At 42.1% G+C, this 14444-nt stretch overlaps 1 protein-coding gene across 2 annotated transcripts; it reads right to left on the bottom strand.

The window, feature by feature from the left end:
- Positions 1-438: 438 nt before the first annotated feature.
- On the bottom strand, positions 439-2818 carry HMGB2 (high mobility group box 2). Of its 2 annotated transcripts, none has more exons than XM_048303652.1 (5): positions 2726-2818; positions 2047-2217; positions 1734-1879; positions 1466-1640; positions 439-979 (listed from the first exon to the last, which is right to left on the bottom strand). In XM_048303652.1, the coding sequence occupies exons 2-5, from the start codon at positions 2194-2196 to the stop codon at positions 824-826; spliced, it is 627 nt and encodes a 208-aa protein (XP_048159609.1). In that variant the 5' UTR covers positions 2197-2217; positions 2726-2818; the 3' UTR covers positions 439-823. The 2 variants fall into 2 exon arrangements, with proteins under 2 accessions (XP_048159609.1, XP_048159610.1); XM_048303653.1 differs by having other exon boundaries at positions 2649-2726.
- Positions 2819-14444: the final 11626 nt, after the last annotated feature.

The following is a 14444-nucleotide window of genomic DNA, read 5'->3' as shown; positions in this document are numbered from 1 at the left end:
TCTAACCACATCTGTCTTATAGCTAAGGCCAGTGACCCTGAGCTCTGCAAGAGAAAGTTCCAAAAATTCACTCACTGTCGGCTACTATGCCAGAACAAAGTCCTGTGCCTTCAGCAGTCCGGGGAAAGAAAATAATCCAAGAGTGATTACCAAGAACTTCACTACTTAATAGGTTTTTGGTTTCTAACCAAAAGGTAACACAAGCAAATGCTACTGCAAGGAAAGCATCAGTTGCAACTCATGGCAGTGGATGTGGGAGAGGAAATCAGTTAAAGGAGTTTAAGTGGCAGCAAAAGCTCCAAGAGTCAATCCTTAAGGGACTTGCCAGTTTTGCAGTAACAGCAGGAGCCCAAGAACACCGCAAAGCGCTTTCCCACGCAGGATCCCAGCTTTCTGGGGGTGCCCAGCTTCTCAGAAACATCATGAATACAAAACTAATCATGTACAACATTTTATTACAAAACTGTTAAAAAAGTAATACAATGCAACAAAATACTACAAAATAGAAGATCAGCTATTAAGCTACCTTTGTTTTACTTAGCTAAAAAGAAACACCTGGCTATCAGTCACTGAATTTCAACAAAACCATTAAATATGCAGAAACAGCAGAAACATTCAACAATTTTTTTTCTCAAACCAAACTGTAGCAGCCCTTGGCTACTGCTTACATTATAAATTGGAAGTCTCCCTACAAGGAACCACATTACCTATACACAATTCTGTACAGATTTTTATACCGAAGCTAACAATGAGCTGCACTTGAGTTCACATTCTTAGCAAAATATTGGATTTTGAGCATAAATCTTTACAGCAGGACATTCATTTATTCTTCATCCTCATCTTCTTCCTCCTCTTCCTCCTCTTCTTCCTCTTCCTCCTCCTCCTCCTCTGGTTCTGCTTTCTTTTTAGACCCTGCAGGCCTACCTGGGCCCTTTTTTCCTGCATCACTCTTGCTCTTGGCACGATATGCTGCAATATCCTGCAAAAAAAGTGCTGTTAAGTTGCTAGCAATAGAACACTGAAGACAAATTTGTACTATGGTATTTCAATACAACTGCACTGCACAGATCAAACACAGTGCATGCAAACCAGCAGGATTTCCACCTTGGGACTTTCATGCTTACATCTTTAGGCAAAAGAGCATTCAATGCAGACAGTTTTAAGAATTTTATGACCACAGTGCTTTGGAGTCTGACTGTATTTATTTTAGCAAGCAGGTGACCTGTTTTCTGGTAGTGAGGCATCTTACTGGTAAAATCTCTAGACATGCAAAACCCACATCCAGGTTCCCTGTAAGGATTCCAGATACCTGCCCCAGCATACCTTTCCATGTGTTCTAAAGCCTGACAGAGATTGACGTAAGCATTAAGAATTATAAACCCCATACGCTTTGGGTGCAAGACACAAGCCACATATTTACAGTGAGCTCCACAACTTTACTATTGTTTTATTGCTTTTACTGTACCTTTTCATACTTCTCCTTTAGTTTTGCAGCCTTCTGTTCATATGGCTGTTTATCTTTGGCCGACTGTTCGGACCACATTTCACCTAATTTCTTTGCTGTATCTCCAATAGACAAGCCAGGATGATCATTTTTGATTTTCGGACGGTGTTCAGAACAGAAAAGGAAGAATGCTGATCTACATCGAGAGACAGTGATTAAAGTTAAATATCAAACAATTAGAACTAATACTTTTTTCTGTGTGGGGGGAGGGGGTTCTAGAAACACTCACGGTGGTCTTTTAGGAGCGTTGGGGTCCTTTTTCTTTCCCTTTTTCTCGCCTTTGGGAGGAACATAGTTTTTCATCTCCCGGTCATAACGAGCTTTGTCTCCTTTAGCCATTTCTTCAAACTTTCCTTTCTCCTTGCTTGACATTGTCTGTGGACACACAGAGAGGAAAGAAGAGTCTGGATGAGATAAAGCAGCTACTGACCCACTAACGCCTAAGCAGCAGCTGCTACCAGGGATCTTTTCCCAGCAGCCCGCAGCAGGGGCGGGGGCTGGCCGGGCAAGGGCTCAGCACGGCTCGGCCCGGCCCCGCTCACCTTCCACCGCTCTGAGCACTTCCGCGAGAACTCAGCGAAGTTGACGGACGAGTCCGGGTGCTTCTTCTTGTGCTCCTCGCGGCACGTCTGCACGAAGTAGGCGTACGAGGACATCTTGCCCCGCGGCTTATTGGGGTCGCCTTTGCCCATGGCGAGGTCGGCGGCGGGTCCCTGCGGGGGGAGGTGGGTGGGGAGGCGGTGTGGGGCGGGGCCGCGCCTCAGGCCGTTCCCGCCTCTCGCCCGCCGGCGCCTTCCCGCCCCAGCGCGCCCGACCCCGCCCCCGCCGCAGCCCCTCTCCCCGCGCCCCCCCGCCGGGGCCGCAGCACCTTCCGCCGCCAGGCGCCTCTCCCCGCCCCCCGCGACGGCTGCAGCGGGCAGCCCGCCCGGCCCCGCCGCCCGTGCCCCAGCCCGCCCCGCCGGGGCCGGAGCGGCCGCCGCCCTCCCGGCCCCACCCGCCCGCCAGGAATCCTCCCCTCAGCCCCGGGCGCGCCGCCCGCCGTCGGAGCCCCTCGCTGCCTCTGCGCCCAGGATCGCCGCTACCGTCCCCTCCTTCCCGCTCTCCCTCCGTCTCTCCCGGCGCGCTCACGCTGCGCGGGCCTTGCCTGGCTGAGCGGAGCGGGCGGCGCGGGCTCTGCTCCCTCAGGTGCTGCTGCCGAATGGTGCCCGGCCGCGCACTTACCGCCTCTTGTTTTCCGCGGCACTGCCCGCCACAGCAACCCGACCCGCGGCGCCCGGGGACCCGCCCCCCGCCGCAGCCGATTGGCTGCCGCGCCGGTTCAAACTGCCCGAAGCTCCGCCCCTTGGCGCAGAGGCCGGCCGGGATTGGCCGCGTGCCGCTCTGACGTCAGAAGCCGAGCAACTCCCGAGCTAGGTCGAGCGCGAGGGGGTCGTTGGCGCTCATACCCGTTGGAACCGGTTGGGGTGAGGAGAGTGGGGGGGCGGGGCAGGGCGGAGCGCGCTGGGCGGCGATTGGGGGAGAGGGACGGTTTAAAAAACCGCGGGGGCCCTCGCCATTGGCTGGCGGCGGCTGCGGCCGATCTGATTGGGCGGAGCGCGCGCGCTGCGGCGTGGTTTAAAAATACAAAGCGAGCGGGCCCGGCGGCGGGCCGGGTTGTGCGTCGGGTCCCTCAGCGCTGCCTCCCCCGGCTCGGGGGCGGCCGGGGCCAGCAGCGCCGCCTTCCATCCCTCCGTCCTTCTCTCCATGGGGCGGGGGTCTGGCGGGCAGCAGCCGTTGGCTTGAAAGTTGGGTTTCGGCGCCTAAGCTAACCCGTTCCTGGAAGCCCCTCCTGCTCCCCTCTCCCAGGCTGGAGGGGTTTTGGGGTTGCTTGTGAGAGGTGGGTTCCCCCACTCACACCCGGGCTCTCTGTAAAGTGCAAGCCGCAGCAAGGGAAAGCCTGGGGCCCAATCTCGGTCGAACTGAGGTTTTCGTGCAAACCACGCCTGTGGTTTGCATTAGTGCTTTCAAGTGCACCGCTAGCTGTGAATCTGGCCCGTTGGGTTTGGGAAGAAAGTTTCCATACAGTCACTTATTTTACTGTGATGTGACCCCAGACTACATGATACAGCTTTTGCTGATGTTGGTTTTCTTCTGTCTGATTATCTTCATCCAATTCTCTACTTTGGGTAAATATTCTTAGTAATCTAATTGGTTTTTAACACTCTTGTTTTTTCAGGTGTAGTTTATAGCCCTGGTGAAAAGCAGGTTATGACTTTGTTTACTGAAGATGAGATACCTTCAGTAGAGCTTTAATCACATTAACCTTTCTCAATGGTAAGAAAAAACAAATCAAGCTTTGAGACAGCAGTACAAATCCCTAAGCTATGTGAGAGTATTGGGTAGCTGCAGGTGTGAGAGTGGTCAATGTCTTGATCTCCAGTCTCCCCATTCAGAGTTGCTCAGTATAAGAACTTATTAGGTACACTTTTTCAAGCCTTTTTTCTTCAGTTCACTAATGTGGTAGTAAATGCCTTCTTTATCCCTGTTTCATTTTAAGCTTTGTATATTTGCCTAAACTACAGTCCTAAAAGCCAAAACCCACTACAGAAGGGGGTAATTGGGAGGTAAACTGACACAGCAACCCGCAGATATGCATTCCCTCTGCAGATGTCAAAGCCTTCACAAGCCAGTTATCCACAATCTTGTATCAGTTCACTTATGTGGCTATTACTTTTGATAGTGTTTAACATAGAAATAAAGCTTAGTCTTCCTTACCATCTAAAATAAACATTTACATGGGGGATGGTTTGTTATTACTGTAAACCATTCCACTGCTTCTCTGTAGCAAATTAATGTTTCAGTTCTACAGTACTGAGTTCTATGTAAGTCTATCCACTTTGCAAAGAGTTATTTTAATTTGTCATGTGGCTTTAAATATGCCTTAACTTCATATTTTACATGGAAAGTGCTATTTTGTTTGGTGAGTTAAGCTGCCAGATGGGTCAGTTGTTTACTTTGTGGTAAACCATGTCTTGATGACAGCTTCTTGTGTTTTCTAGTTAATAAAGCAGTTTTGTAAAAGATGGTAGAATTTTGCAATACAGGTGTGTACTGATTGAATCGGAGTACAACCATTGGTATCTCTGGTGTAAAACCATTCCTTGCCTGCCAGACTGACCTAGACACACTCTGTCAATTATTGGAGGGGAAAAAAAAAACCCCAACACTTTAGTTTTATTAAATTTTCACTCTTTTAACATATATATACCAAGTTCATGGAAAAAAAAATACTTTGGAACAGCCTTTGGAAAGTTTGTGATATAATCACAGTAAGGCTTTTACTGTTGCTTCTGTTTTTATAACTGCTCTAAAAATACGAAGAAAATGATTGTGGAAAAGCAGGTGGGTTGAGAAAGTGTAATTACTGCTATGGGAAAAAAGGAGATCTGCCTTTCAAATGATTTAATCAAATGTTTTAAGAAAGAAATTAGGTTCTTTAAATTTTCTTACCTGGAAAAGAAAGCTTTTGTACACTTAAATTGATCCATACAGTGTTACATCATGCTGTCTAATACAGCACAGGACACATAAGAAACCAAACAGTTGTACTCCTTAACATCTGTCTGTCCTCCAACAAGGAAGGCAGTATTGAGAATTTTCCATGCTTGAACATGATACTGGAAGCTTCCCACAGCAGTGCCAATGCTGAAAGCCCCGCACAAGAATGCTGATGTTAGAAACTTGTCATTCCCAAAGCCGTGCCTTCCTCCCAGCACCCTCGTGCCTGGAAAAGCGCTTCTCTGCTTCCACAATAAGCTGTCACTGTTTTTCATTGTGCCACGCTGTTGCTTTTCAGACAAAAACACAATTTCTGTCTCCAGAGATTCAGCCACTGTTACTCTTCTAAAGCAGTGATCTATGCAGCATTGACTTTGGTCGGTATGTGTGGTTAATTTATAAACCACATGTGCATGACAGTTGTGGGGAAGAAGCATAAACTCTGGGACTTGGAGTTTACTTCTGTGTGAATAATTCTGCTCATGAGATGACTCTTAGGTTTTATAGCTCCCTAGCTTTGAGCCCTTCTGAGTTTCTAATCTGCTCCACAATTTGGGGCGCTATTGTTAACTCAGCTTAATCTTCAATTAACTGCAAGTGAGGAGAGATAAGCAATGAGGCTAGAAATGCTGGATAGAAGGTAGAGAAAAGACCAGATGGGTGAGACCAGGTTACAGAGCTGAGAAATGGATTTAAAGAAAAGTATGTCACGGACAACAAAAATGTGTGATGGGAGTGATACTGCTTTCTATCATACTGTGTCTCTTGGCTTCTGTGGGCAGCTTCTAGAGGTTTTCTGGATAGTGGTGTCAGTGTAGACAAAGCAAGGGAAGAAAGTAACAAAGGCCTTTTATTTGAATTAAATCATCAGTGGATCCATTACAACAGTATCTGTTCAGCTGAGGAGATTGCAAACTACAGTTGCATGACAACTCTGACCAAACTTTCATTCTGGTGTATTTATGTAGTGATGCTGTTGGTTTTAATTCAGTCAGTTGGATAAAGAAGTTCTACTGTCACTTCCCAGAAAATCTCCTACTATCCAAATTCCTGTATGGAGTATGCCTTAATTTAGCCTAATGGCAGTAAAATTCTGCTTTGGAAAGTTATCACTCTTGATTGATAGACAATTTCTTCTTCTGGACCTGAAAAGTCAGTGGATGAATAACGAAAGTGAGTTACAACTGCTCTCGATTTTAATCTAACCTAACTTTGCTAATAGGAATCAAAGATGTTGAAAGAAAGCAAATTTAGCTTTAATCAGCAGGGTTTTTGTTACAGAAAAAAAGATTAAAATTCAAGACACAAAAAACATTTAAGTAGGTCACTGCTTTGAAAACCCTTTTAATGTGAATTATGAAGTCTGCAGACAGCAACAATGTTCTTGGTCTATTTTATGTGAGCATTTCTCACTATATATATGGTGGGAGCTGTAGGATGAAAATCAAAATCAAAACTACTTAAGCTATTGCTTACCTAAATTCAACACAAAACTTATTTTATTGTAGTGTTCCAGTTATAAGCAGTTATTTTCTTTGATAATAACTTTGATAAAAACACATATAACTGCTGCTGCCCAAAAGTTTACAAAACTGGTGTTTGTGTCAATATCTTAAAGAATTTCATTTAAGATAATGTATTAGAACGTTCCCCATTTTTTCTGGTGTTGTTTAACATGTGAGTAATATGTATGTTGTAAAAATGAAATATATTTACCCTTTAAACATTAGTTTTATTATGTGGGCTATTGTAAAGCCTGCATAACCAGTTAAGCAGCTCATAGGCAAATGTGGCTGTGTTAGTTACACCAGGCTGGGTTTGTCTGAAAGCTCAGGAGCTTATTTCAACTTTGTGCTGTGTACCCAATACCTAAAACAAAGGCAGCCTGCATGAGACACTATCCGGGACAGCTGCAGAGCAAAGGCTGAAACTGCAGTTGTCATATGATAAGAAATAAATACAGCAAATCTCTTCTTGTACCAACACAGATAATATTAGGAACAGTAGTAATTCCTGAGCACAATAATTGTTACCTGAACTTTTTCAGTCTTGATTTGACAGTAACTTTTTTTGCATTGGGTTTACAAACTTTTAACATTTTTTTTATCTTTTTGCTTTTCTATTCACCTTGCTTTCACTCACTTTCTTGTTTACATTCAAAGTAATACTTATACAACATTTTCCCCTCAATATATTTTAAAAATTTCTTTGTTTTGCTATACTGCTAATCCCTTTTTACAGGTATGAGAAGAAAGCAGCATTTGTCTTTCTCTATTGGATAGTTTCACAGGCAGCTTAGAGGGGCTTTAAAATGTCCTAATTTAGCCCTAATTTACAGTAAGAATACAGTTTAAATGGGTAAAAAATGTTTCTATTCTTCTATCCCCACCCCCAAACTCTTCCAGCATCAGTAAACATTGGTACTTTGCCTGAAACTTATACACAACTTACTCTTAAGAAATGAAATTCAATTGCCAATAAAATTGTTCTGTCATTTATGAGTTGGAGAGTATAGTTTGAGGACTTTTTTTTCTCCTTCTAAGCAGTAAGATAAGGGGTTGGACTGCCTCGGGAGGTGTGACATCCAGTGAGCAGATCCAAAGAGGCTGTAGTCACAGTCCAGCTTCTGAATAGTGATGTGTGACACTAGCTGCTGGTGCTTCTCCTGCCAGAATGAAGTACCTGTCAACCCATGCTACCTTATGATTATTGATACATTTCTACACAGCAAACTAGAATGCTTTGTTCATACCCTTGCCCAGTCTGGGGGACTGTTTCCTTCTGTGGTCATTAGGGCTAGAAACTTAAAATGAGGCTGAACCTGACAGTAGAAGCTGTCACTGCAGCTCTAAAGTCTCCTGGGAAAGAGAAAGAATAGTTGGAGTTGACAAGGCTGTGTGTCATGGGCTGCAAGAGGAAGGAGCCAGCAGAGATAAGCAGGTTTGGCCGGTAACAACAAGGTCCCTCCTAAGCACCGTGATACTCATCAACACACTGGTCTGTGTCTTGCATCCAGGTACTGGAAAAGCTTAAATTAATTTCAATGGGTCTCATTAAACTTAAATGGGTCTCAAGTGTTGGTTGTGTGGTGTGCATCCTGTGCTGTTGTTAAGGTAGACATTGGGAGAACAATTTATTCTGTTACTTCCGGCACCTAGTGCTGTGATATGTGTCATAGAAATGACCACAGGATACATAGGTAATCTGAGACTAGAAAGAAAATGCTCGTGAAGTTTTGAAATTGTTGATTGAATCATCAGTCTCATTTTTAGTCATGGATCCCATGGGATTTTCCAGCAACTGCTGATATAAATGTATAGTTTCTCTACAGCACCCTATTGCATACTCTATACTTCAAAAGTACTTTATAGTAACAGGGGAGGTTGTTTCACAGCTATTATGCTACTAGAAAATGTGTCTGCCTGTAATACCAGTCAAAAGCTAATGCTTCTCTTCCAGAGCCCCAGTTCTCATGGAAAAAAAAAAACCTTGAAGTTTGATAATAAACCTGTGGGCCGATGGTTAATCCTCATCATTTAGTGTGACCGTGTGTGAAGTTAAGTAGAAGCTCTCCCTAACTACTGGCAGGGATAAGCACCTACTGCAAATGAAAAAGAATCAGGGAGCGGCACAGTTCTGCATTTGAAGAAATAAACACAGAAATTTCAAGTTGTTCCCTGTCAAAGATAGGTTTGCTTATTCAAAGCTAAGGAGAAACTAAATAGCAGCCCAAAACATGTCTTTTCCAGTTTTTTAAAGTTGAAAAACATCTGTATCTGTAAATGCTCAACTTCAATGTAAGCCTTTAAGAGAGAAACCACCTTGATGAATACACTCCAGTTCCTAGGCTTGACCATGTTGTGAGATTTTTATTTTGCTACACTTTATACTAATAATTAGACTTTATATGATGTTAATTATGGTAATATGTACGAATACTAAAAGCAGAGAACTCTCATTCTCATTTTCTAGTAGCTGAAAGTTTACTTTGTAAAGATATGATTCGTTTTTGAACAGATTTTCATGATGTGATTAGAAACACAGATAATCACACAACAAAGAGGTGAAAGTTAAGAGGTAAAATATCTGTATTATTATTTTCCTAATTCTGACATAATTTACAAGATCCTGCTCCAGCAGTCACTTCTGGAGAGAGGTAAGGGTGTTTTTTTTAGTGCCTGTGAATAGCTATAATAGCAAAGTTGGGTCTCATTTGTGGTGTTTATATAGTTAATAAATATTAACAACCAAATACTTGGATAAAGGCAAAAAAACCAAAACAAAACACCAACTTCTAAACCCATATTTGTTTAAAACCTTTAATGTTGAGACTTGAGGGTGAGGGTCTCTTTTTGTGTTCTATGGTTTACAGCATGTCCTTCAGCAGATTCAGATACACCTTTGCAACTGTAAAGGCTAGAAGTTTTATCAGTATGATAAAGTCATACTGATATTATATCACACTTTATCAGAGTGAGACTCTAATATTAATCTTTCAAGTGAGGAAATTGAGAGCATCAAAGATGAACAGCAATATCTATTAAAGAAGCAATGCTTTTGATCAGCTGCTGTGTATTGAATGTGACTAATAGCAGTAAGTACTATTCAAACATAGGAACATAGTACATTCTACCTGGTGGCCATTTTTTGTGACAAACTTTGCAAAACATTTTAGCTGATCCTCTTCCCATAATACTTCTCAGGTAAGCATTTATTGTCAAGTAATATCAGCAAAAACCAGCTGCAGTTCTGAATTATTGTTATACTTGAGTTTATTGGAATGTAAGCCAATCTATGTCTTTTACCCAGGAGCTCTGCAGGAGGTCAGGAAAGCATTTAAACCCCAAACACACATGTAATTGTATTGATTTTATTTGTATAAAAATATGTAATTTTACTGATTTTATTTGTATTAAAATGTCTGCATTAATATCAGACTATTTTGTTTTTATTAAGGGAATCCAAGTTTCTAACTGATGGTTCAGTGGAGGAAGTGTTCACCTGCTCCCAAGGGGCACTTAAAATTTGCTGTTGACTTCAACAAGAGCTAAGTCAGACCTAGAGATGGTTATAACTGTACTGCAAAGACAGGGGCACTCAAAGAGGCTTCAGGGCTACAGAACTTTCCTATTTTTCTTTCTGTAAAAGGAATCCATATCAGAAGAAGACATGATGGTGTAACAGAGCCCTGTAGTTTCCAGGATCCTCTGACAAAACCGTGAAGATGGTGTAGTATGTGTTATACAAAGCAAGAACCAAGTGGTTAAAGCCCTTGTCAAATCTGAATTTCTATAATAAGAAAGGCTGTAGTACAGAGTATATAGAGTGCTTTTTGTGGTATCAAGAGTGCATTAGAGACCAGCAAAATTTGCTGAAAAGATATGACAGTTTATCTTACAGGGAAAAAATCTGAGCAAGTTTTTTATTTCATTCCATGGGATTGAAAAATAATTCTTAAGCAATATCCTACATTTGTCTGTTACTAGTAGTTAAGTTTTTATTGCATAACACAAAACCTCTAGGGGTGATACTTTTCTACAATATGTTCCAGATAGCTGCATTACATTTCAGAAGAGCATGAACGATGATTTAGTGGGGTCTCTTTCTAACTGTGTGATCTCATATCACATGAAACAAAATGTTACTCAAAGCAACCTGGATGAACAAGTGATCAGTGACTGTGAAACAAGGAGATAGAGGTGCACTTTGGTGAGTGGGATCTTCTGGGGAGGAGGAGCGGTGTTGAAATTGAGGGGTACCTAAGGCAAAGCTGGAGATTGGCATCTCTGCTTCTGTGCAGTCATTGTGTTTGAGCTCTCTCTCCTAACTCATCCTTCGTTGTTTAAGTCCACCAACAAACAATTTGTCAAGTACATTTAACAAAGAACATAACAGTTTCTGTATTTTTGCATGGAAGAACGAAGTCTTCTATCAGAAGATCCTTTGATGCCCCCAGTAACTAATGGCTTATTCTGAAAGTGAATTGGCACAAACCATTACAAGGACTATATAACAAAACTTTAAAGCTTTTACAGTACGTGGGTTTATCAGTTTTAATCCTGTAAACCCTAAATTATTCTTAAAATAACATGTGTAGTTTTGGACCTTCTTTACCACTTTAAACCTTTTAATAAAAGCCTGTGTTATATAAACCCTTTCATACATCTTGAGTTTCCATTGTACAAGGCTGAATGCTTAGAAAAGCAAGACTGGCTTCAGCTGGGTTCAGACCTGGAAATAACTAGTTAAAGTTATGATTTTTTTCTTCTATTACTGCATTTCTTGAATCATATACAATAAGGTCTATGTGTACTAATACAGATTAAGTTTTGTTATATGATTAAGTATCTGAAATTATATTTTAACTATCCTAGCCTAAAACCTGTAAAGAAGTAAAAAAAATACAGTCTGTAGGCAAGTTCCAATATTCCTATGCTTTGGGCTCTATGCTTTAACAAATTTGGACAATAAAATTGAAGCAGAGCAACAGGCAGTAGCAGGTTAGGTGGTGCTGGAGTGGAAAAGGAAAATGAGATATCAGAAAACAGAAAAAAGAAAAGGAAAAATAAAAAGAATAGCATTTTGTTTCTGGTAAGGAAGGAGAGATTTGGTCACTGTTCTTTATCACAGACCATGAATGCCTGTCGAGTAGGTTGCTTTTTTATTAAAACCATCAGCATGTGTGGTGGAATTCGCAGAATTTTTCAAGTGTTTTAAAGGAATCTATTTTTCACTGAAATAGTTACAATACATAACATAAGAAAATGTGTGTTTGCTGAGAAAAAATGTATACCAATAGTTTTTCTTATTATTCCTTTTGCAAACAGGATAATTTCAGGTGCTGCACACAAGTGCACTAAAGTACACTTGGACTTCAAGTGAATGGTACCTGCTGGGGAAGGGAATATTCCTCCCCAGCTGAACTTTATCCCATGGAAATGCATACAAAGTTGCAAGCCACCTTCCTCTTCCAGGACTGATTACTAGTGATGCATTTGCAATGTGCTTGCAATATATCCAAGGTGATGCATCTGATTATCATTCTTCTCTCTCAAATTACAAAACACATCAATCAAAAGCTAACAGGAGCTGGGACATATGGCATCTCAGAGAAGCACAAGCTGCTGGGCTCCCACCTGTGCCTGGCCTGCCTCGGTGCCAGAGGGGGCACTGAGTCCCGCTGAGTTCAGAGCCTGGGAGCTGTGAATTCAGGCAGACTTTTTGGGATGCTGCAGTTCCTGCTCTTTCTGCATGCCACATACAAGTCATGCATGCTGTGTTCTTGGCACCCACAGGGGATATAGATTACTGCTGCCTTCTGTACTACTCAGTTCCACTGTCAGTCCTAGTGACATGTCATGTACAGGGTAGCTGGTTTGGAGCTGCTGTTTCCTTTGAACTGATTTAATTTTTGAAGTTTAATCTGTATATGGTTGCAATGGTGCATGTTTTTATGTTTATTTAAAACATCTCCACATACATGGTTTATTTATAGCTGAACAATTATGCTAGCCACTACTAGAGCTGATGTTATAAAATCTTAATTTTAGACAACATAGTCCACAATGATTTTTCTTTCTATTTCATGGGGCCCAAGCTTTCATGAAAGTTAGCAAATCCTTTTTGTAGTAAGCTTCATACTGCCTGATAAGCCCATCTAGCTGCAGCTCTTTGTATTTTTCATCCCACATATGATGCAAGATTAAAAGGGACGTGATTTCTTTGTTACTGTAAGCAGGCATTCATACCAAATGAGGTGGTCATCCCCCTGCACCAGTCACACGGTCCTGCCCTTCTACTGCACCATCCTGTGTGCTGGGGCATCCTGCAGCTGAGCGGTAAAGCAGATCAGGATTAAATTTAAATGATTTTTCTTGTTGCTAGTCTAGTTGTAACCCAATATAGTTAGCTGTGCAGCCACAGAAATGTTTTTTATGGCCACAAAGAAGCACATGGCACAGGTGTGAAAATGAGCAGTTTACAGCAGAAGCAGAACCAAGTCCCACGATTCTCTTATCATGATCTAATCATGAAACTATGATACTACTTTACTTGAAATTACACTTATAAATTAGCATCTTGGCAAGCACAGCTGGGTAACATAATCAGGCTTTTAACTGCTCCCAAACCGTACAAAGAGGGTCAGAAACATTTAAAATGCACAAGTGATCTTTCCTTCAAACCAAACCACAGCAGCCGGACCCAGACTGGCGTATTTTATGCTCACAGTAACATCAAATCCATCTGAAAAAAAACCCCAAAGGGACCTCAAAAGACATAGTCTGAAAGTCTAGAAATTGTTATTCATGACCCAGATTTCCACTGAAGAATTCCTGGAACTCACCCTTGTCCCACTTTTCTCAGTTTATGCTTCCTATATTCTCAGATTTTAAGGTGTGCTATGATTGGTATTGGGGGTTTTGTTCTCTTTTATCTTAACATTATTACATTTTTTTAAAGTTTGAAATCACAAGAAACTCAAAAAGTGAGTTAAACCTTTGCTGCCTGAGATTGCGCAGCAGCAGAGCGTGGAACTAAACCTAGGCAGTACACAGTCTTCAGCTTGGCTGATAACAAAAGCGGAATTCAGTATTTTTTCCAACTCTCCTCCTATTTCCCTCTCGAATCACTAAAAGGTGCCTTGTGGATAACTGCTGTGACATTTTGCTCAGTTTAGCTTCAGTTACTGTATCCTCCATTCAGTTGCGACAGTGGGACCTACCCTTATTCTCTAATACCACGTTACGCAATCAGATTAAGGAGCCATCTGCGGCACAAACTGAAACTGCTCTATAATCGTGTTCCCGGCTCACGCAGAACTTTGGCTTACGCAGGATCTGTGTCTCCTTGAATTATTCACCGGCCTCCCTGCTACTCCTTCTTCAAGCTGGAAACGCACAGCAAGCGATACGGTCAAATATTTCAGCGATTAAATCATTGCGCTTTGAGTATGCTCAGCTCAGATGCCGTTTCCGAGATTTAAAGGGATATTTGCGGTAGTTCAAAGGGAAAGCAAAACCTCTCCTCCTTCCTTGCGCGTCCTTTGAATGTGCTTGAAAGGACAGTAGATCTGAGCTTGCTGCTTTTGCCACTCTGCTGTCAACAGCTGAATTGTTAAATGATTTAATGCCAACGCATGTCTTACGTAGCTTTGTAAAGCCTCAAAACTAAAAATACCTGCTTTTATCAAGTATTCTCAGTGTCTATTTTACCTAGTCGTGTGCACAGCAAGGTCTTGGTTCATCATTAGCGAATATAATTCTGCATTCTCACTCTTTTCTGTTGTTACAGTCACCTTTACTAACAAAAAGTCCTTTTAAATGACAAAACTGGAAACTCGCACTGTAAGTTGCCTTTGTCTTCAGAGGGCTTTGCCACAGGAACGCAGGACGGAGCCCTGACT

Source organism: Corvus hawaiiensis, chromosome 5 (assembly GCF_020740725.1).
Source record: "Corvus hawaiiensis isolate bCorHaw1 chromosome 5, bCorHaw1.pri.cur, whole genome shotgun sequence".
In the NCBI taxonomy this organism is placed as follows: Eukaryota; Metazoa; Chordata; class Aves; order Passeriformes; family Corvidae; genus Corvus; species Corvus hawaiiensis.
Note: the sequence above shows the minus strand (reverse complement) of the source record. Positions and strands in the feature narration are given on the sequence as shown.

What these genes read in the sequence shown, in the direction of transcription:
- HMGB2 (XM_048303652.1), bottom strand. Translation starts at nt 2,196, where the DNA reads ATGGGCAAAGGCGACCCCAATAAGCCGCGGGGCAAGATGTCCTCGTAC. An exon ending in AGTGCTCAGAGCGGTGGAAG is followed by an intron (nt 1,880 to 2,046) that starts GTGAGCGGGGCC and finishes GTGTGTCCACAG; the next exon opens with ACAATGTCAAGCAAGGAGAA. An exon ending in TAAAGGAGAAGTATGAAAAG is followed by an intron (nt 980 to 1,465) that starts GTACAGTAAAAG and finishes CTTTTTTTGCAG; the next exon opens with GATATTGCAGCATATCGTGC.